At 35.8% G+C, this 20,772-nt stretch overlaps 3 protein-coding genes across 3 annotated transcripts in view; 2 read left to right on the top strand and 1 right to left on the bottom strand.

The window, feature by feature from the left end:
- The window catches only part of LOC123557879 (uncharacterized), a 34,882-nt gene extending 32,702 nt beyond the window's left edge, over positions 1–2,180 (top strand). The window contains exons 29-30 of the mRNA XM_053544757.1: positions 774–1,030; positions 2,174–2,180. Coding sequence (XP_053400732.1) covers positions 774–1,030; positions 2,174–2,180 — 264 coding nt within the window. The remainder of the gene's footprint in view (positions 1–773; positions 1,031–2,173) is intronic.
- A 1,873-nt stretch (positions 2,181–4,053) lies between these two features.
- The window catches only part of LOC123559203 (atrial natriuretic peptide-converting enzyme-like), a 33,109-nt gene continuing 16,390 nt past the window's right edge, over positions 4,054–20,772 (top strand). Inside the window, exons 1-2 of the mRNA XM_053544756.1 lie at positions 4,054–4,262; positions 20,440–20,621. Coding sequence (XP_053400731.1) covers positions 4,054–4,262; positions 20,440–20,621 — 391 coding nt within the window. The remainder of the gene's footprint in view (positions 4,263–20,439; positions 20,622–20,772) is intronic.
- Positions 7,327–11,668, bottom strand: LOC128557205 (collagen alpha-2(VIII) chain-like). The gene is made up of 2 exons (XM_053544251.1): positions 11,282–11,668; positions 7,327–10,749 (listed from the first exon to the last, which is right to left on the bottom strand). The coding sequence occupies exons 1-2, from the start codon at positions 11,562–11,564 to the stop codon at positions 10,346–10,348; spliced, it is 687 nt and encodes a 228-aa protein (XP_053400226.1). The 5' UTR covers positions 11,565–11,668; the 3' UTR covers positions 7,327–10,345.

Here is a 20,772-nt window from a genome sequence, read left to right as displayed (position 1 = left end):
AGATCGCGGGGTCGCGAGTTATATCCCCCGGGCGGAGCGTATGTTCTCTGTGACGATTTGATAAAAGACATTGTGTCTGAAATCATTCGTCCTCCACCTCTGATAATTCATGTGGGGAAGTTGGCAATTACTTGTGGAGAACAGGTAAGTACTGGTACAGAATCCAAGAACACTGGTTAGGTTAACTGCCCGCCGTTACATAACTGAAATACTGTTGAAAACGGCGTTAAACCCAAAACAGACAAATATACGGCAATGCACACGGAACTTTCAATGATACACTAGCATGTAATTCCATGAAAAGCGGCGTACGGTACCTAGGTAAAATAATTGGTTTGCCCTAAACGAGAAAACAATGGGCAGACCTTTACAAACTGGTATTCAGGATATCTGAGGTTATTAGGGCTGCATGATATCACAAGAACTGCCAAAAGACAAAATTAAATCGTATCTGCTTTTTATCTTATTTGCCAGAAACATTTGCAGCTATGCAAATATAGCATTTGTATGAATCAGTCTTAGAAGTAAAATGAAATCATAGTTTGATTGCATGTCATCAAGTATGCAACACCGTCAAGCCCTCTAACACTGGTATGTCGGAATTTAGAGATATTGAAAACATGATAGTACATGCAAGAAGTAATCGTGTTTATTTGCAACAATACTGGACATTCTATTTGGGAAAATATATCGGCCATACTCTACTTGACACTGTTGGCCAAACGAAAATACTTAAGTTTGTTTAATGGCATTAATGATATTCATATTTCCAGGTACCAGTACAAAGTGGCAATGTGAGAGTTCTCCTGTATGTTTATATGATAGACTTGCGTCCCGTCTACAGTGATGATATCCGGTCGTCTGCTGTTTTTGTTATCAAACAGATTATAATGCATGCTGGGGAAATGTGTTCCAATCTTCTTGTAGGCAAGGACATTTTTCTTTTCCAAAAAGGATACTTCTGTACAAAAATTAGATCAGAATTTAAACTTTCTTGCAACAGTTTGTCTGCATGTAGAAATAACAACACGTTTGTTAGCTCACCAGAGCACAAAGTGCTCAGGGTGAGCTATTGTGATCGCTCACCGTCCGTCGTCCGTCCGTCCGTCCACACTTCCCTTTAAACAACATCTCCTCCTAAACCAACAGGCCAATTTTGATGAAACTTTACTCTGCATTGCCTAGTGGACCTCTACCAAATTTGTTCAAATCATGACCCCGGATCAAAATTGACCCCGCCCCAGGGGTCACTTGATTTAACATAGAAAAATCTTAAAAAATCTTCTTCTCGAAAACCAGAAGCCCTAGACCTTAGATATTTGACATGTAGCATTGCCTAATGGACCTCTACTAAAATTGTTCAAATCATGACCCCGGGGTCAAAATTGACCCCGCCCCAGGGATCACTTGATTTTACATAGGAAAATCTTCAAAAAAATTCTAAAAATAAAGCAGAAGGCCTAGGTCTTAGATATTTCACATGTAGCATTGCCTAGTGGACCTCTACAAAATTTGTTCAAATCAGACCCCCGGGATCAAAATTGATTTTACATAGGAAAACCTTAAAAAATCTTCTTCTCAAAAAGCAGAAGCCCTAGAGTTTAGATATTTGACATGTAGCATTGCCTAGTGGACCTCTACTAAAGTTGTTCAAATCATGACCCCCGGGGTCAAAATTGACCCCGCCCTAGGGGTCACTTTACATAGGAAAATCTTAGAAAAATTTCTAAAAATAAACCAGAAGGCCTAGGTCATTGATATTTGACATGTAGCATTGCCTAGTAGATCTCTACAAAATTTCTTCAAATCATGACCCCCGGGGTCAAATTGGCCCCGCCCCATGGGGTTACTTGACTGTACATAGAAAAATCTTCAATATTTTCTAAAAATAAACCAGAAGGCCTAGAGCTTAGATATTCGACATGTAGGGTCGACTTCTACAAACTTTGTTCAAATCATGACCCCAGGGGTAAAATTGGCCCCGCCCCAGGGGTTACTTGATTGTACATCGGAAAATTTTCCAAAAAATTTCTAAAAATCATCAGTTTGACATTTGAAACATATTACTCTGGTGAGCGATCCAGGGTCATCATGACCCTCTTGTTTTTGTCTTTCTACATAATTCTGTCAACTTGATTTTTAAACCAAATCCATTTTTCATGTGGTGGTTCAGAGATTAGAAATGTATGCCCATTTTAACTCTTCCTGAATATGACCCACCTTTTTCATATTTCGCTAACGATGGTGCAGAAGTCTAATATTAAAGGAGCCTCCCCTGGCAAAATGGATTGGTTCACTGGCTTTACCCATGCTTTTAGTGTAGAATGCTTTTCTGTTTAGGAACAATTCAGCTTACCGAAGACCAGCAGTTCAACACAAATGCCTACCCTTTTCTGAAAATAAATAATGCATGGAAGTGCATCTAGGGTCTTCCTCTTTCTGGTAAATACAGGCACCGATGTAGCTGTTTGGTGCTCACACTTATAACTTTCCGGTTTATCAGCTGTCAGCGAGTATATGATTTATAAAATTCTTGTGTATTTTGTACCTTCTTGTACTCACTGCAACTAACATTATTTATAATTATGAGAAATAAAATGTTACAGAGTGCCCGGATGACATTCCAAACATGTGCTCAGACAAGCGTTCCTGTTACACAGATGATCAGAAGTGTGACTTGGTGCCAGATTGTTTTGACAACTCGGATGAAACAGCCGATTGTGGTAAGGTGTATTAAAATGCATGTAATTAAGATGCCTGTTACTCATCCAAAAATATGTAAATTTTGCAGGAGTGCATGCAGTGTTTTATAAAATGTAACATTCAGGGATGGTATTTAATCTTCATGTTGTATAAGTAACATATATGTATAAAATCTATAAGAAGATCCTTTGGAAATCACAATTGTAATTATGAAGTTCATTCATAGAGCCTTTTCTTCTATTATTTTTTTTAAAAATTTTCTTGTTTAGTTGTAATGTAATGATTTCTGTTGTATACGAGAATAAGAATTTAGGTCAAACCTGTGTTAAACAGCCAGCCAAGGGAGCGACACAATATGGCTGTTAAGGCAGTTGGCTGTTTATGACAACTTAAAAGTTAGAATAAAATGTCAAATAGGAGACTGGCTGCTTAAGTTAAATGCCTGCTTAACACAGGTGGTCGCTAAGACAAGTTCACCTGTAGTACCTAAAGTTTGTAAATATAATTCTGTAGGTTATGGTATAGTATGCAATTTCGAACATGCAAACCTTTGTGGATACACGAATACTACGGTTCCAAAGACTTATTGGGACGATCGAGATATCATAGAAATGACACAAAGTCTGTGGGAACGCTCTGCAAGCATGCAAATAACCAGACCGCCTACTGATCATACCTACCAGACGTCTGGAAAAGGTAATAAAATAAATGAGTTTTTAATATTTTTCGTTATCTTTAAATCTGACAAAGGGAACACAATTTGTTACTTTTGTATGTTAAGAAGGAAAACACGTGTATTTTTCCATGGTTGATTATAAATACATCTCAAATGAAGTGCGATTGCAAAGTTTTTCGTACTGCATTTTACTGACTGAAGTAAGCAAGGCCTGCACGGAAAATTCGTGCATTTAAGGTATAGTCTGAAGCTAGACACAAACACGGTTTATACTGCTAATATTGTCGACAGTATGCTCACATAAAACTTCATTAATACTTTCCTGTTATGTTTCTGAACTATCAGAAGATATGTAGTTCTACCTGCTCCAAAAAATAACACTTTATTGTTGTTGCTATATTCGACAACAGTTATACTCATATAATATATACGATTAAGACACATATATTTAACATCAGATATAACTTGCATTATATTTTGTCATGCACTTGACATTGCGCACAGTTTATCATTTCAAATCAAAACTGTTCATTTGTATTGAGATATTTTTCTGTTAAAAGAGCGGTACATAAAAGGTTTGAAAATAGAAATATCAAACTACAATGTTTATATCAAAAGCCGAAACATAGTAACAAATTATATCAAACGTTTCTGCACAATACGTAGGTCATTTCATGACTTCAAAGAACCATGAAGGATTACTGGACGCCATTCGTTACGTGGATGTTGAAACGATGCAGTCGCCATTCCAGACGTTTGACGTAGACGGCTGTATAACATTCTGGTACTATCTTAACAGCACTGGTCACCAGCCGAAATCTACAACAGCCCAGATCTATGTATACACACAGTATGAGGACACGATGGACAAGCAACTACTGTGGTAAGTACGATAGCCTTCATTTCTATTTTCATACGCCGCTTTTGGAAAAACGGACGTTTCATGTGATGGCAAGTGCGTTCGTCTATCCGTCTGTCCATTATATTTATTGTCTGGAATCTAACTCACTAATCATTCAAGGATTTGACTTCAGACTTTGCATATAGGTACATAGCGATAAGACAATGTGCAGAGTGCTTGAACAAGGTCGATAGATTCTAAGGTAAAGGTCATCAATGGAGCTCAAATTGCCCCTCATAGCTCGTGTCCAGTGAATTACTATTCAATGTATTTCTTTTATCTTGGCATATAGGTATCTGGCTATAAGACGATGTGCAGGGCGCATGAACTAGGTTGGTAGGTCAAAGGTCAATGTCAAATGTAGCTAAAAGGTAAATGTGTCCTTTGTGTATGGAGCATAACTTGATAACCAGTAAAGGTATTGACTTTGATATTGGCATATAGGTAGGTTGGTAGGAGACGATGTGCAGAGTTCATGAACCAGATCTGTAGGTCAAAGGTCAAAGTCAAAGCAAAGTCGAACTTTCATCATATTGTTTGTCTAGAGCATAACTTGATAATCATTTAAAGTATTTTCAAATGATTGTTGAGCCGCACAGTAGTCCAGGTGACTCCTTGTTACCGCAGGAAACATTTGAACTTGATTATGCATTAGTCAAAAAGGATTTACTGTCGAATTAAACACGAAGGTTACCGAGCCAATAACTGCTAAATATAAAATGTATAGTCTGTACCAATTTTTCATTCAAGAAAGGATGCCGTAATATGTTGTTAGGATGAAAATAATATTATCACAAACAACATCCATGTTTACTTTACAGTGTAAAATAATACTTTTCCTAAATTAAATAAGCATATTTTACCAGCGTTCTGCGTTTTCAGTCAAAACGGCGAAATGGTTTATTTCAATATCCAAGTTCAAATTGCGAACAAGAAAACATATGTTTGTCATGTACTAGTAATTTATATTACAATACACTTTTTTTCAAATGATACCAATATTTTATGAGCTTACCACCTGATTCATGTGGGGGAGTAAGCAGTTACTTGCGGAGAACAGGTTTGTACTGGTACAGAATCCAACACTGGTTAAGTTAATTGCCCGCCGTTACATAACCGAAATACTGTTGAAAAACGGCGTTAAAACCGAAACAAACAAACAAAATTTAATGTAGTATTTGATTATTCGTATGAGCTACACGGTGTCTTAAGGTATCCGGTCGACAAATAAGCAACTTCTATATAACAGTGCTATTAAAATATACTAAATATTGACTGGTAAGCTCATATAATTTTGATATCATTTGAAAGTGTATTGTAATATAAATTGCATGACAAAATATGTTTTAGTTTTTACTTTATAGTTTTCAATGATGCTTCAACAGAAATCCAATTTTTACAGTGTAAGATTTATCATTTCGCGGTCAAAACAATGACTGTAGTGATTCGTGCATATTACTTCCGGTCATCTTATTTACTGGCTCTAGTTTAGCAGACACAATTTTCAAATGATACCAAAGACACCTATGGTCACTAGGCATCGAAATGTTATCTATTTGTGGATCGGGTAGCATAATGTCAGTCATATGCACATCCGTGCGTAACCTGCTGTAAGGTAATGATTTTGAGAGGCTGCGTACTTGGTACCTGGCTATTTCTGCTGGATCATTGTGCTGGTTCCTGTATTCATGTGTGATATGGCGGCTGTTAAAAATTCTCTTCATACCTTCAAACACAAATATTTTATCCTTTAGGCCATACCAGATTAATTTGTCGTTCGTCGGAACTACCGCATCAATGATTTCATTCCCGAGAAAAAGAAAAAAAAAATCACCCGCCCGCACGTACGTAAAAATCTCCGAAAATTTTTTTTTTCTGATTACGCGGTCCGGAATGATAACGGCAAAACAGGTTTTATCGCTGTTTTAATGCGTCAAAGTGATATTGATCGGAATTCATGCGTTCGTAATACATGTAGCTGATGACTCAAACTCAAAAAGTCAGGAATTATGATGTAGTTCATCATTTGTTTTAAATCTGGAGTATCTGCGCTAATGCCACACTTGGCCTTCGATGTGCCGGTAGGTGATGAAGTAGTCCCTGCACGTTCTACGATTGTTCAATACAGAATACAGTGAAAAGAACAGAGCCAGACTTGTAAGACGTGCACGGGGTTTCAATTAAAAATATTTGGATTAAACATAGAAATATTGTTCAGATAAAGTTTTCAAACTATTTGTTATCAGTTGTTTAGTTCAATATGTTAGATCTAGAGCCAAAGCAAAGTGCTTTCTTTTAAAAAAAAAAGTTTGTTCACAGATCCCGACTGATCCATCACATTAAATTTAATTGTCTCGGGGCCCAAATCATTTTGAACGTAACTTCTTTAGTATGACAGTCAGATATTCTATCAAAATGCATATATTCAATTAAAAAAAAATGTTTAGCTTTTCAAATAAGTAGTGTAGATATAAAGATAACTTCTGTTGTATTGTAACCCCAATTTTCCCTGTTTGTATATTAATTGGCTGTGAATTGATTGAAAGAAAGAAACTGAAAAAAACAGACCTTCCCAACTCAAAATTTCTTAGTCAATCAAAGCACAACAAATAACACTTTTAAGAGTGGCCATATTGGGATCATTTTTTGTCCGTCTGTTATCATTTTTGACTGAAATGAACCTCTACCACAAAAACTTAAGCTAGCCTGATCTGTTAAGAAACTGTTCCAATGGGATTCGAGCAATGTCGAAACATTTCTGTGCCCAACTCCGTTTGGTCTCATTGGTCAAGTGATTTATTACTTTCCCCTCACCTCTACCGTTTGGAGTTTCACTAGGGGCACAAAGTTGCTCATGTGTCGAAGCCATCTAACTGGGTTTCAGAAGATATGTTATTCCACTTGGGTGCCCGTTTTGTCTTAAATATTTCTCATCCTCTGCCATTAAATGGTCACGCCTTCAGATTAATGTAGAACAATCAAAATTAAAAATAAGACACTCATCCCTTAGTAATTATAAATACAAAATAAAAACAAACTGATTCAGTGAGTTTTGGCAAGAATTTATTTGCAAAACCATTCATGTAGTCTTTAAAACATATTGAAAAGCTATCTACTGTGTTAGTCACACTGTAAATGTTTGATTTCTGTGTTATTCTTAAAGAAATGTTAACTTCATGTATAATCATAACTGGTTATGCCTCCTTTTAGGGTCCAAGCAGGAAAAAAAACCCCGCTCGCTCCATGTAAAATCTACCCGACTCTGAAAAAATCAAAATTGAGAAAAAAAAAAAAAAAAAATTCGCTCGCTCGCTCCAATTTTTTTTTGAAAATTTTCCGAAGAACTATTAATCAATTTGGTATGGCCTTAGAGATTGTTTTCTAATTTTTGAGCTCCTAGTTTCGAGTGTTTTATTGTCCGTGTTGTCTTACAAATGAGAGTGCCGGTGGTAGTCGAATGGTGTCGCGAGGGTTGTTGTTCATTTCAAGTAAACGGAGATGGGTGCGACGTTCCCTGCTTACGAAGGATCTTCTTGTAGATTTTAGCTATCATAATAGCAGCCTTTAAGTGTCATGAACCCGCTTGCTTAGCTCAATAGGGAAAACGCAGATCTACGGATCGCGGTGTCGTGAGTTCGATCCCCGGGCGGGCCGTATGTTCTCCGTGACGATTTGATAAAAGACTGTGTGTGTGAAATCATTCGTCCTCCACCTCTGATTCATGTGGGGAAGTTGGCAGTTACTTGCGGAGAACAGGTTTGTACTGGTACAGAATCCAGGGACACTGGTAAGTTAACTGCCCGCCGTTACATAACTGAAATACTGTTGAAAAACGGCGTTAAACCTAAAACAAACAAACAAACAAAATCTAAGTGCCGTGTGGCGGCGGTAAAATGTGTCCCCTTACTTTATTTCAGTGATTTTATGCTTTCTTGTCATCTGTGATCATAGATCCGTTCTTTCGCGAAGTGATGTTGTTGCATATTTCAAGTAAATGCTCTTAATATCTTTAGTCATCATTTAAAACTTATCTCATCCTACCAAGGGCTAAAGTTAAGTATTCGTTATAATTAAGGTGATCAAAAACAAAAATATTTTTGACTATCAAAATTCAGTATATATGATTGCTAAAGGTTATGACTATATTTATATAAATATCTTTTATTTGTATCACTTTTGAAAAATAATCAATTTTTTTCGAGCCCGCTTGCGGATGCGAAGACATAGTTATCAAATGGCTGTTCGGTGTATGTGCGTCTGTGCGTGTGTACGTCCGTCCGGATTTGTTTGTCCGGACCATAACTTTGACATGTATAAATCAATCTTGTTTACATATAGCTTGAATGTTAACCTCAGTGAGACGGATTGTCATGCGCAAACCCCAGGATCCTATCTCAAAGGTCAAGGTCACAATTGGAGGTCAAAGGTCATGTAAGATCTTGTCCGGCCCATAACTTTGACCTGCGTTGAGGAATCTTGTTTATATTTGGCAAAAATGTTTAACTCAATGAGACGAAATGTCTGGTGCAAACTTCAGGTTCCTATCTCAAAGGTCAAGGTCACAGGTAGGGGTCAAAGTTCATTTTAGAGCTTGTCCAGGCCATAACTTTGACAAGTATGGAGCAATCTTTTTTTTCTTTGGCGTAAATGTTCACCTTTGAGACGGAGTGTTGTGCGCAAACCTCGGGTCCCTATCTCAAAGGTGCAATCCCCAGACGCCTCTCTCAAAGGTCAAGGTCATACTTAGAGGTCAAAGGTTAAAACTTGGTGCTGTTAGTTCTTTTGACAACTGGCGGACTCGATATGTTGCCCATGGGTATCTAGTTAACATATACCATATCTCATTGCGAAGTAATGGTACTGTTGTGCAATTTATTTCGAAATACTTTAGGGCATAATTATAAGTTAACACAGTTGTATAAGCTTTATACATTTAATGTTTGAAATAATTAAACTTATCAAGAAGGAAGTTATCATAAACTGGCATTGTATAGATGTTAAACCTTTATAATATAAATTATATAATATCGAGACATGCTCGTGAACCGAAAGAAAATTAGCACATTCCACCCAGCTATTTCTCTTATAAAACGTGAATTTCAACAATTAGTTCTACGCACATTGAAAATTAGCACTTATCTTTAGTCGTATGCCTGCCATTCTTCCATTTACCTACCCATTGCAGAGAAATTCCGTGTTTAGGTTTTTCTTGACGTTACATGTTTTTATGACAGATCTAACCCAAAACAACATCTAACAATCCTTTTTTATCATTTGTTTATAACTCGCTGTGTGTATTTGGAGGCGACGCAATGTTAAGAGTATTCACAGTTTGATAATAAAACCTTGAAAATACGAATGAAGTATAGTCTTCAACATGAACATGAATATAACATGATACCCTTCTATTCTGCCGCACATGGTACTTTCAGTTTTCGTCAAAACTTTTCAGCGTACTTGTTTAGTTGAAAAAAATTCGACCTTCCTCCTATATATGTTGTTATCTACTTATTATACTAGATTTCTCAAGATCGATCTTGGTCTGTCAGAAAAGCAATGTAACGTCAAAGAAAACACTATATAAGCAGTGATATATTTTATGACATGTCAGAGTCAAAGATCTAAGGAGCAGATCGAACTCATTTAGGAACAAAGTGTTGCTGTATGACGCAAGCTTCTGATGCAATATTCGTTAGAAACTTTCCTATTTAATGCGAATTAATTAACTTAGCATTGGTGCAAAGTATGAGATAATTTATTCCAAATAGCCATATTTCATATCCATTGACTATAACTAATCTAATACCAAAAAGACATTGTTTACAACGTTTAACAATAAGCTGTAGAGTAAAATTTAACTGAACGTCTTTAATGAGGTACTACATAGCTCTTATAGTGCTGTACGAACATTCCATATGTTAAAATAGACGTGACCATCTTTCATACCGTCTGAATAAAATGTGTTTTTCTCAGTCCGACAACCGTGCCACAATTTATTCAACCGGAGTTCACACAATCTGTCAGAATGTTACTTTTTCATACAAGGAACAAATTCGTCATAATTATTAATGTCTTGTCAAAAGTGCACCAGCGAATGAATTAAGTCTGTACTGGTCGTAGTGCAGGTACGATGCATGTAATATTTTAATTGACACCCGTTCTTCAGACTTAACTTTGGCAACGGCAGTTACAGAATTACAATTGTTATTACTACTGTAATGACTACTGGTGGCTACTTCAGTACCTTCTACAACTATTGCGAAGTTTGCGCCTTTACCACCAACAATACAAACATGAGCTGCAAAGTCATAGAGTCCGCTTTCGGGAGCTGTAAATATTCCAGTCGCACTGTCATAACCTTCACCTTCATTCAGTATGACGGTATCAAAAACGACGAGGTCGTTTTTGTTTGCGTTCAGTGAAGACGTACGGCGGGCGTTGAAGGCGATGTTTGGAGCTGATATGTTTTCTGCAAAATAGTGAACATGTTTAACGTAAACTATGTTACCTTTACCAATACTAGCATATGGAATTCTAATATATATTTGTTCAATTACGGATAAAATATTATACACGTTTAACTTTTTGACCAATAATTATTGAATTGATAATTTCTTTTGACGGTAATGAAAACTGGACATAGTTTGTAACCGTTTTGTCAACAGTACATTTTGATTTGATTAAAATGAATGATTTAGTTTCAGCATTATTTTATTGCATGTTAACCCTTGACATGGCTGAAAAGTTTAATTACTCTACTGCAAAAAAAGTCCATAAACTTTAATGAAAATAACAAAACATGGTAATTTGGACAAGTTTTTTTTTTATACAGAGAGTTTCAGTGATGCTAGATTATAAATAATATCGCTGAATTTTTTGACAAAATTTGATTTCTTGCGCAATATTATTTATATACTGCATTCCTGAGAAGATGATATCAAAACTGTTCACTTCAAGATATATGAATATCGAATGAGGTGTCAGTAACGGAATATATTTACCTTCAAATGCAGTGAACTTTTTCTCCATAGTATTCATAGTCTTCTTTATATCTTCTTGAAATTTTACGGCGTCATTTTCAGCATTTTCCACCCTCTGTTCCACGTCTGTCGTCGTTTTCTTCATCTCCTCTACGATTTGTTCAACTTTAATCTCCAACCGTATCACTTTTTCTAATAGTTTCTCTTCGAAGTCGAATTTTGAACACGCTGGTTCTTTTGCAGCCACCATCATACTTTTGTACTCGATGGTAGCAGCAAATATTAAAAATATAAAAATGTCCATTCTCACTGGAAATTCTTTGGAACAAATGCTGTAAAAACACAGTCTTTGCACTGCAGGTATTTAAGACGGACGTTTTTCATCGTCAATAAAATCATACTGTTTAACTTTAAAATTGAACCAAGTTACTAATGTTTGAATAATGTGAGGATTAAGAGACTGGTTGATTATGAGTACTGTTAAGCGGTTTAAATTTCCTTTCCAAATCGGTACCTCAATATTTTCTTTCATTTGTTTGTTTAATCCTTGTTGATTATGTCTTACTTCGTATTATGCATTTTTATGTGCACCTCCATCATAATTATACACATCTATACACACGCATGCGCATACACTTTTGATGGATTTTATTTTTATTAGGGCTATGATCTCAGCACCTGACATATTGGATCTCTGTTCTGTTCAGATGATATTACTTTGTAATGATTCTAATGCTATTGCGTCACTTTCTAAACACAAATAACAAATTTCAGACAGATACTCAAAAATGGCACGCATAGAATATGAAAATATAAACTTTAGTTTTCAGCTGAAATACCCATCAGTACATCTTAAGTCAAAGTTTACCATCATGGCAATTTAAAAGAATCAACATCCGGGGTAATTTGGTATGTATATTGCCAGAATAGACTGGAAAATTAGTTGGCACAAAATATTATATACATTCACAGTAAAAGCAAAAAATTGAATAAAAACAATTGTAAAAATAACATTAGGATTTTAGAATTCGCTAAAAAGGCAAATTATCAGGGAAATTTATTTAAGTTAAGAAGTATACCATAAGAATTTTAAGCAGTTTTTGTTTGCAATCGGTTTCCGGAAATGTTATTCATACCATGAATTTTGCAGTTTATCTCATAAATATTTTGTAAAGTAGATGTTTTAGTGTTTGTTTTCTGATATAAATTGATAACACATTTTTAAAGACTTTGTTGAAGGAGTGCGTAATGTTGAAAGGAAAGAGGTCCTTAAATTAAATTCACTATTAGGATGTGAAAAAGATATGTTTGTATGTAGATATCAGTATTCAGAGTACTACTTAACATAAACGCTTATAAACATTATTGATATGGAGGATAAAACATTAATTATTGACTTTTTATAAAAAACAACGACATTTCTTTCTTATGTCTTGTCTCGACCTCAGACAATAGCTTTGACTAATGACCGACTGGATATTCATTTATAAACAGTTGATATAATGATGAAGAGGTGAATATCCAAGTTATTATATACCTGTATAAATTCTGTCAAAATACAGCTTGCATTTTAAATCGAAATACGAACAGGCTAAAAAAATCCTGTACTGTACCTTTCGTATTGTATGTTGCCAGACTACTTTCGTTAATATGCATGAGCTGACGCAGTTATATAAATAGCACACACAAAACATCCTTCGTTTCATTTTATCATCAACAAACATTTAAGATTTCGTTCTGTTACAAAGAAATAAACAAAAAGATGGAGATATAATAAAGGGGTCATTGCAACAGTAGCTAGATCTGGGACATTGTATTCGGCTCCCGTTGATTTTGCGAGGACGGGTCACACTCGGCGCATTCGCAGCTCGTGAGATCCGATCTGACAAAATCCAGTCGAGCCGAATACAGCATCCCAGATTGAGTTACTGTGTTATAATAACTCTATTTTACCTACCTGCTTCTTCGTTTCGATAAGGTCTATAAACTTCTTATAGACAACTTAATTAACAGACCTGTCCTACTTCTATTGTTTACACGAAAATGTTTATGACGAAAAATCCCAAGGGCCTGTGGCGGGATTCGAACCCGGGTCGATTGGGTGTTAGTCCAGTGCTCTCAAACAATTGATATCCCTCCCGCTTAGCTCAGTAGGGAGAGCGCAGATCTACGGATCGCGATTTCGTGAGTTTGATCCTTGGGCAGGGCTTATGGTGTCCGTGGCGATTTGATAGAAGATATTGTGTCTGAAATCATTCATCCTCCACCTCTGATACATGTGGGGTAGTTTGCAGCTTCGTGGGGAACAGGTTTGTACTGGTACAGAATCCAGCAACACAGGTTAGTTTAACTGCCCGCCGTTAGATACCTAAACCCAAAACAAGTATAAACAATGGATAAAAATTCATGTCAAATAATCGCATTCGAGCAATTAAGTCCATACGATAATCTTTTGGAGGTATAGACTACAACCAAAGCAAAGGAGACAAGATTTAATTGAATCTGCTCACCAGAGGTAATGTGAACAACCCCAGTGCCCCTAGCACAGATTATAGAAGAATAGCCCGCCAGTTTAGCTCAATAGGGAGAGCGCAGATCTACGGATCGCGGGGTCGGGCGGGGCTTATGTTTTCCGTGATTTGGTAAAAGCATTGTGTCTGAATTATTCGTCCTCCACCTTTGATTCATGTGGAAAGATGGCAGTTACTTGCGGAGAACAGGCTTGCGGTGGTACAGAATCCAGGAACACTAGTTAGGTTGACTGCCTGTCGTTACATTACGGAAATACTGTTTAAAAAACGACGTTAAACCCAAAACAAACAAAGAAGAATAGTATTATAGAATATGTTTGAATGAACTCAGAGACCCCAAAGTATGAGAAATAATAATAACACTAATGTAAATTCGGGGCGACCTTTTAAGTCTGCCGTACGGTACTAAACGACTATAGTTATGAAGGTTAATCCAGTCACATTCAGGAGGCATTGTTCAAATGACTTTAAAATCCTAGAATAGAATTATGTTGAATAGACTGCTTAATTTTAAACTCCAAGATGGTTACTGTTTAGGTTAAACATAAAATTATCCAATTGACTTGATTAAAAGCTTATTAAAGTTGTCAGAGGTATTTTTTTCCTGATGAACTTTATCCGTCCCTATTGATAAATAAATATCTGAGCACATCTGTATACAAAGAACATTACGATGTATACGCAGGGACAGGATAACGCATACTTTTTCATGTTATAACGTCTATAGAACTAAGAGGAACTGGTTAGTGCTCAAGCAGTTGTAATCATGCGTTAACGCTATTCCAGCATACCATATGTGAAAAGACTCCCTAAAATGAATATATTGTCTATCAATGCCATTAAATATCCATGCTCGGGAATGTCAGCATTGTTTGATCACGTTCAAGTCATTTCCCTATGAATTATCCACTATGTTGATGTAAAATTTAGTATGTTCACGCTTTGCCACGGAACATGCTTATGTACAACGCGTGAGAGCGAGAATCTCTCTGTTAACACACGTTTATTCTCCTGAACAGACCCTAAAAACGACAAAATGCTATAATATACAACACGAACTGTTTTAAACAGTTTAAACAGCATTAATTAATTGTGCTATTTTATACAAATATACTTTACGAAGGAAAACCCGGTTCAAGGTATAAAATATTCATTTGTTCAAAAGTGCACCTACGAATGAATTCCATCTGTAACTGTCGTGGTAAATGTCTGACGAACTTACTAAACTTTTAATCCACACTTGTTCTGCAAACTTTACTATGGCAACGGTGGTCACAGAGCTACAACTGTAAATACTGTCGTTATCATATTGTGAACTAGTTGCTATCTGATTATTTTCGACAATTATTGCGTATTGTACAGGCTTATTACCTCTGTTGCATACATGGGCTGCGAAGTAGTAAAGTCCGTTGTGTGGTGCCGTGAATATACCGGTAGCTGCGTTATAGCCTTCACCTTCGTTAAGTAAGACAGTATCAAAAATGACAATGCCATTCGTACTCACAGTGACTGATTTCGAAAGACGAACGTTGAAAGCCACGACTGGAACCGATGGTATCTCTGTAAAGAAGTAAACATACTCTTACTAATTGTCTTTTTCATTTACCTTCGTGAAAAGTTAAAGTATATTTTAATTTAAATGAGAAAATATAAAATGCATACCATGATGAGTTTAGCTGTAACAGTTATGATTTGTAGTATATAAACCTCTCTGTAAAGAAAATACAGATTTTTTTCGTTATTGCTTTGTCGAATCATGTTCTTTTATGTTAATTGGATTTGTAAGTAAATACTACACAGATTTTTAAAGCTACTAGTAATTGACCTTCAATAAGTACGGTTTAAAGGACCTTCTGACAGATTTGATTAATTACCACAACAGCCTTCAAGCGTTGTATGGTTGTCGTAAAATGTCTCCCCGTAACTGGACTGACTGTTGTCTATCTAATGTTTCTGTGTTATAAAGTCCTGCTTAAGCAGGTGCTAGGGGGCGTCAGGGTTGTTGCCTATTTCTTAGCATCTCACGAATAGAATCATTCAAACCGATAATTTTAAAGATGTTATTGAATGCACCATAGTTGAAAACTGAGGGAAACTCTGATGCGATTAGGGAAAATGAAGGGTCTATTCGTGCAAAACCTTAATCTTTGAAAATACAATTTCTAACAATTACAATTATTATGTCTCCCACCACACAGTGGTGTGGGAGACATATTGGTTTACTCCAGTCTGTGTGTCTGTCTCAAATCTTTTCCGCACTCTAAGTCAAAAATTTCTCTTCCAATCTTCACCAAACTTGAACAAAATGTGTCTGACCATAAATTGTCTGCCAAGTTCGATAACTAGCCAAATCGGCCAAGGCACTTCGGAATTATGGCCCTTGAATTACCGAAAATCGGCCGTTTTACTCTTGTCCACGCTCTAAGTCAAACATTTCTCATCAAATCTTCACCAGACTTGAGCAAAATGTGTTTGGCCATAAGTCCTCGGCCAAATTCGATAACTAGCCAAATCGGCTTACTAATAGGCACTTTGGAATTATGCCCTTGAATGATCGAAAATCGGCCTTTTTACTCTTGTCCGCGCTCTAAGTTGAACACTTCTCATCCGATCTCTCCAAACTTAAACAAAATGTGTTTGACCATAAGTTCTCGGCTAAGTTCGATAACTAGCCAAATCGGCCCGGGTAATTCAGAATTATGGCCCTTGAATTACCGAAAATCGGCCTTTTTACTCTTGTCCGCGCTCTAAGTTGAACAGTTCTCATCCGATCTTCACCAAACTTGAACCAAATGTTTTTGACCATAACTCTTCGTCTAAGTTCATTAAATAACCAAATTGCCGGAGGTACTTCAGAATTATGGCCCTTCAATTACCCAAAATCAGCCTTTTTACTCTTCAAAGGTATATTTGTAGTGAGTAAACAGTATATAAAGACTGACTTGCTATTTAGATGATTAGGCAATTGTGGGAGACATGTGTTTTTCTCAAAAGCAGCTCTAGTTTATCTAAGTACCTGAGGACGTGTAAACATGGCAAATATATATATATATACCATACACTTACTGAATGAATTGTCTTGCAATAATGAAAGCTGTTTGCATGGCGTCCGATGGAATTTTTTTTTCAATACAGCAGAATTTTTTTTTCACAGATATGTTTTTCGAGAATTTACTTTAAACCACGCAAACATTTCTTTACAATGACACAGACTATGAACCGTAGACATGTATAAGGAGTCACATGATACATATTTGAATATACTGGCAGGAATTACTTATAAAATTTGTCTTTACTTAAACTAGCGGTTTGTACTCGTTCTGCCAAATATACTAATCAATAAAGAAATCCGTTTTATTATTTTTTTTTTCATTATTTTAAATTCTATTATACATACCCGCTAATCTAATGGCCTTAAGTTTTTCTTGTGTATCCGCAACGATATTTTGATATCTTCCCGAAGATGGGTGGTATAATTTTCAACAGTTTCCACTCGCTGTGCTATGTCCGTAGTTGTAGACATCGCGCGCTCTTTCGTTTTCTTTATCTCCTCTACCATTTGTTCAACTTTAATCTCCATCCTCACCACTTTTTCTAATAGTTTCTCCTCGTAGTCAAATCTTGAACATGCTGGTTCATTTGCAGCTACTGTCCCAATGGTTGCCGCAACCATTAAAATATGGAGAGAGTGAAAGAGACGCATTTCCAGTTGTTTTGTTATCTGAAGCAAACACAATGTGGCAAATGATAGCTCATATAAGCAAGTCTTTGCAAATGTTATTCTTACACTGTTTGAAATTAAAAATGACACATTTGCATTATTTGTTCGTTCACTTATTTTAGAATTTTGTACACATAGACTTGCCCTTGTCCGGTTCGTCTGTCTGTCCCTCCGACAAAATATGCGTCGTCAATATGTCCAAAAGTATATGCGTAATAACATTTTATAGATATGTTACTTGTTTTTTTACCACATCTGTAGCCTAACGGTCAGCCCAGTGTTAATATAATGAAACTGGGTGGGTTATCATGTCACGTGTCTACGGCGTGATATTCCAGTGAGGCAGCAATATCAAGTTGTACATTCTCCTTATAATGAGACCCTTAAAATAGGAAGCATCGTTCAGTCGTCTTTTATACTAGCTGTTTGTACATTACCAAAACTATGACATTCTTTTACAATGACAGAGAGTGATAGATGAATGGATGCTCCTGTATCCTATGCAAAGATCCATAAATAGGAATATTTTTGGCAGCAGACTCAAATTCTAGCAATCATTTATGCATAATGCATTATACGACAGGGATATATAAACATTCTCTCGTTAAAATAATTATTAATATATCCGTTCAAAGTGTTCCTTCCAGGATATATAATCTCACTGTCATTCTTCTTGCTAAATAAGCAAATACTTTACTGAGGTTAGCTATTTAATATCTGCAGTGCATATGACTGGCTTCGAAAACATGTTTCTCATGCATGCCAAGAATTTAAACCCATGTTTTGTTTTGCTTTCATTAAAATATTTAATTAGTTTTGCCAGGAAATCTGGTTAGCAGATATTGTGATGAATGATTCTTTTATAGTTAATGGATTTTCTTCGGATACATATTGTACAAGGAGAAATCATAAAGATCATAGAAACGCGCTCATATGACTTCAAGAAAAAAAAGTTTATATTCTTTTTGACTCTTTACAGTGGTTTAGACGTTGCGTTTGTAATTTCCATAAATGCTTTATCATTACTGTTACTGTAGAAAATAAACTATTATAAGGCATATGACATATGCACATAAATTACAAATTTTAAGGTCAGTATTGTATTCCAAATGATGGCCGTATGAAATGATATGAAAGTTTAATCGACTGCAGAAAAATACACAACAAAATCCATCAAACAAATATGTACATTGGTTTTAAATGATTAGTGAAAAGTTCACGTACATGTATTCTAAAATGAAAAAAAATCTATATACAGATTAATACATACAAAATACAAGTTAGACAGAGAGCATGAGGAGAAAGTGTATTGTGTAAAAACCATCAGTCTGCCTTGCTTAATTTTTAAACTATCAATCTTTATATCGGTAAGTCGTCCTTACCATAACTCTAAAAGTGCTGAAGAGTATTTATTCAAACTTCATTCAAAGATTTAAGACCTTTAGGAACATTACTCTACCTTGTTTACGTTTTGAATACTGTCCCTGTATTAAATTTACTCACAACAGAATAATTACAAAACTATCAGAGAGATTTTATTGAACTTTCACAGAGGAGACGTTGCTTGTTTTGGAATTATCTGCCTATATTAAATTCATTTGTACGGGCGTTAACTCTACAAGAACTGAAATGAATTCAATCAACCTACATACAAAATAGAGTACAAAAAGGTAAACATTTGCTGTGTCGAAGAACTATGACTGTACCATATTGTGTGCAAGATCTGTACTGTAACTCTATCATGTTTACTTTTTGATTATCTCCCTTTATTATCTTTTATCAGGAAACTCAAAATATATCAGAGGGATAATTGAACTTTAAGACAATAACAGAGGACATTGAGAGGAAGTGCAGTGTACAAGAAAAATAACCCTGTAACGCTCATTGTTTTAATTATCCACTTTTATCATATTTATTTATACCACTTATATCCAGAGAATAACTCAGAATCTATTTTAGGAATTTGTTTAACTTGCAAACAATAACAGAGACATTTAAGGAACTGCAATGAGATCTGTAATTCTACTGAGCTTACTGTTTAAATGATCTTCCTTAATTAAGTCGAACATAACTCTGGAAATTTACTTAACCCTGCATTCGGTGATAGATGATATTCGCAGAAAGAACCACGAAGCAGATGATTGTCTAATGTTTCTATTATCTTTGTATCATTATCGTCATAAAGATTTCTCCATTGGTTTCGTTTGCATAACACACAATAACAGGTGGCACTTAAGAGGAAGTACATTGCAGAAGAACTGTAACTCTGCATCTCCTCATTTTGAATTATGTCCCTTTATTATATCGGGAACATAAGAAAAACAGTTCAAAGGTTTAAGTTGACATTTCATACAATGACAGAGCACACTGAGAAGAAATGTAATGCGTATGAATCATGACTATTTCGTTAGCCTTTACGTAATTATCATTCTTTATCATTTTAGTTCAACCTGGCTTTTGTTGATAATGAACTTTCATACACGAGCATTTTATGCAATGTCTTCAGCTGTATACTATTACACGGCAATTACACATTAAAATTGTGTTTATTCTACAGGATCCTTCGAGTATTTTATATCTTTAGTTTTCGGTTCCTTCCTGTTGATTTTGTAATATCCTTTTACTGGACTGTTAAATGAGAAAACCAACTTAGTGCATTTGCGACCAGCATAGATCCAGACCAGCCTGCGCATCCGCACATTCTGGTCGGGTTTCATGCTGTTCGCTAACAGGATGCGGAGGCTGGTCTGGATCCATGCTGGTCGCAAAAGCAGTATGTTGGTTTTCTCATGATGCGGCTCAATAAGTATAGTTATTATTTATTGGCTAATATGTCGCGGAACTAACTTTTTTTCTCTTTTGGGCAAGAAAGCAGAAGTATTTACATCTTTCTTATTTATAAGGCTATCTTTAACTCCCATTTTCAGGTTTGATCATATAAATCGTCCATTTCCAACTTGGAGTCAGGGTGGAATCCACGTGCAGGGCAACCGAACTGTCAGACTAATAGTGACAGCAAAAACAGCGATACCATATGATGCCTACACCGGTGTTGTATCATTTGATGATGTGGACTTTGCACCAGGAGCATGCACTGTAACTCCGCTTGGTAATTATTTTGATATGACTATTAACATTTTTCACACATTTAGAAGTAACTGTTTAGACAATCCTTTGATTCTAATATCCATACACGTAAAATAAAGGTAAAATCTGGATTATGTAATTACGAATGGTAAATAATAACATAATAGACAGGC

This window comes from Mercenaria mercenaria, chromosome 5 (genome assembly GCF_021730395.1).
Source record: "Mercenaria mercenaria strain notata chromosome 5, MADL_Memer_1, whole genome shotgun sequence".
In the NCBI taxonomy this organism is placed as follows: Eukaryota; Metazoa; Mollusca; class Bivalvia; order Venerida; family Veneridae; genus Mercenaria; species Mercenaria mercenaria.
Note: the sequence above shows the minus strand (reverse complement) of the source record. Positions and strands in the feature narration are given on the sequence as shown.

Bases quoted from the DNA above. Each gene is read 5' to 3' on its own strand.
- LOC128557205 (XM_053544251.1), bottom strand. From the start codon at position 11,564: ATGGACATTTTTATATTTTTAATATTTGCTGCTACCATCGAGTACAAA. The intron at 10,750-11,281 runs GTAAATATATTC...ACTATTTTGCAG, and splicing joins AAAGTTCACTGCATTTGAAG to AAAACATATCAGCTCCAAAC.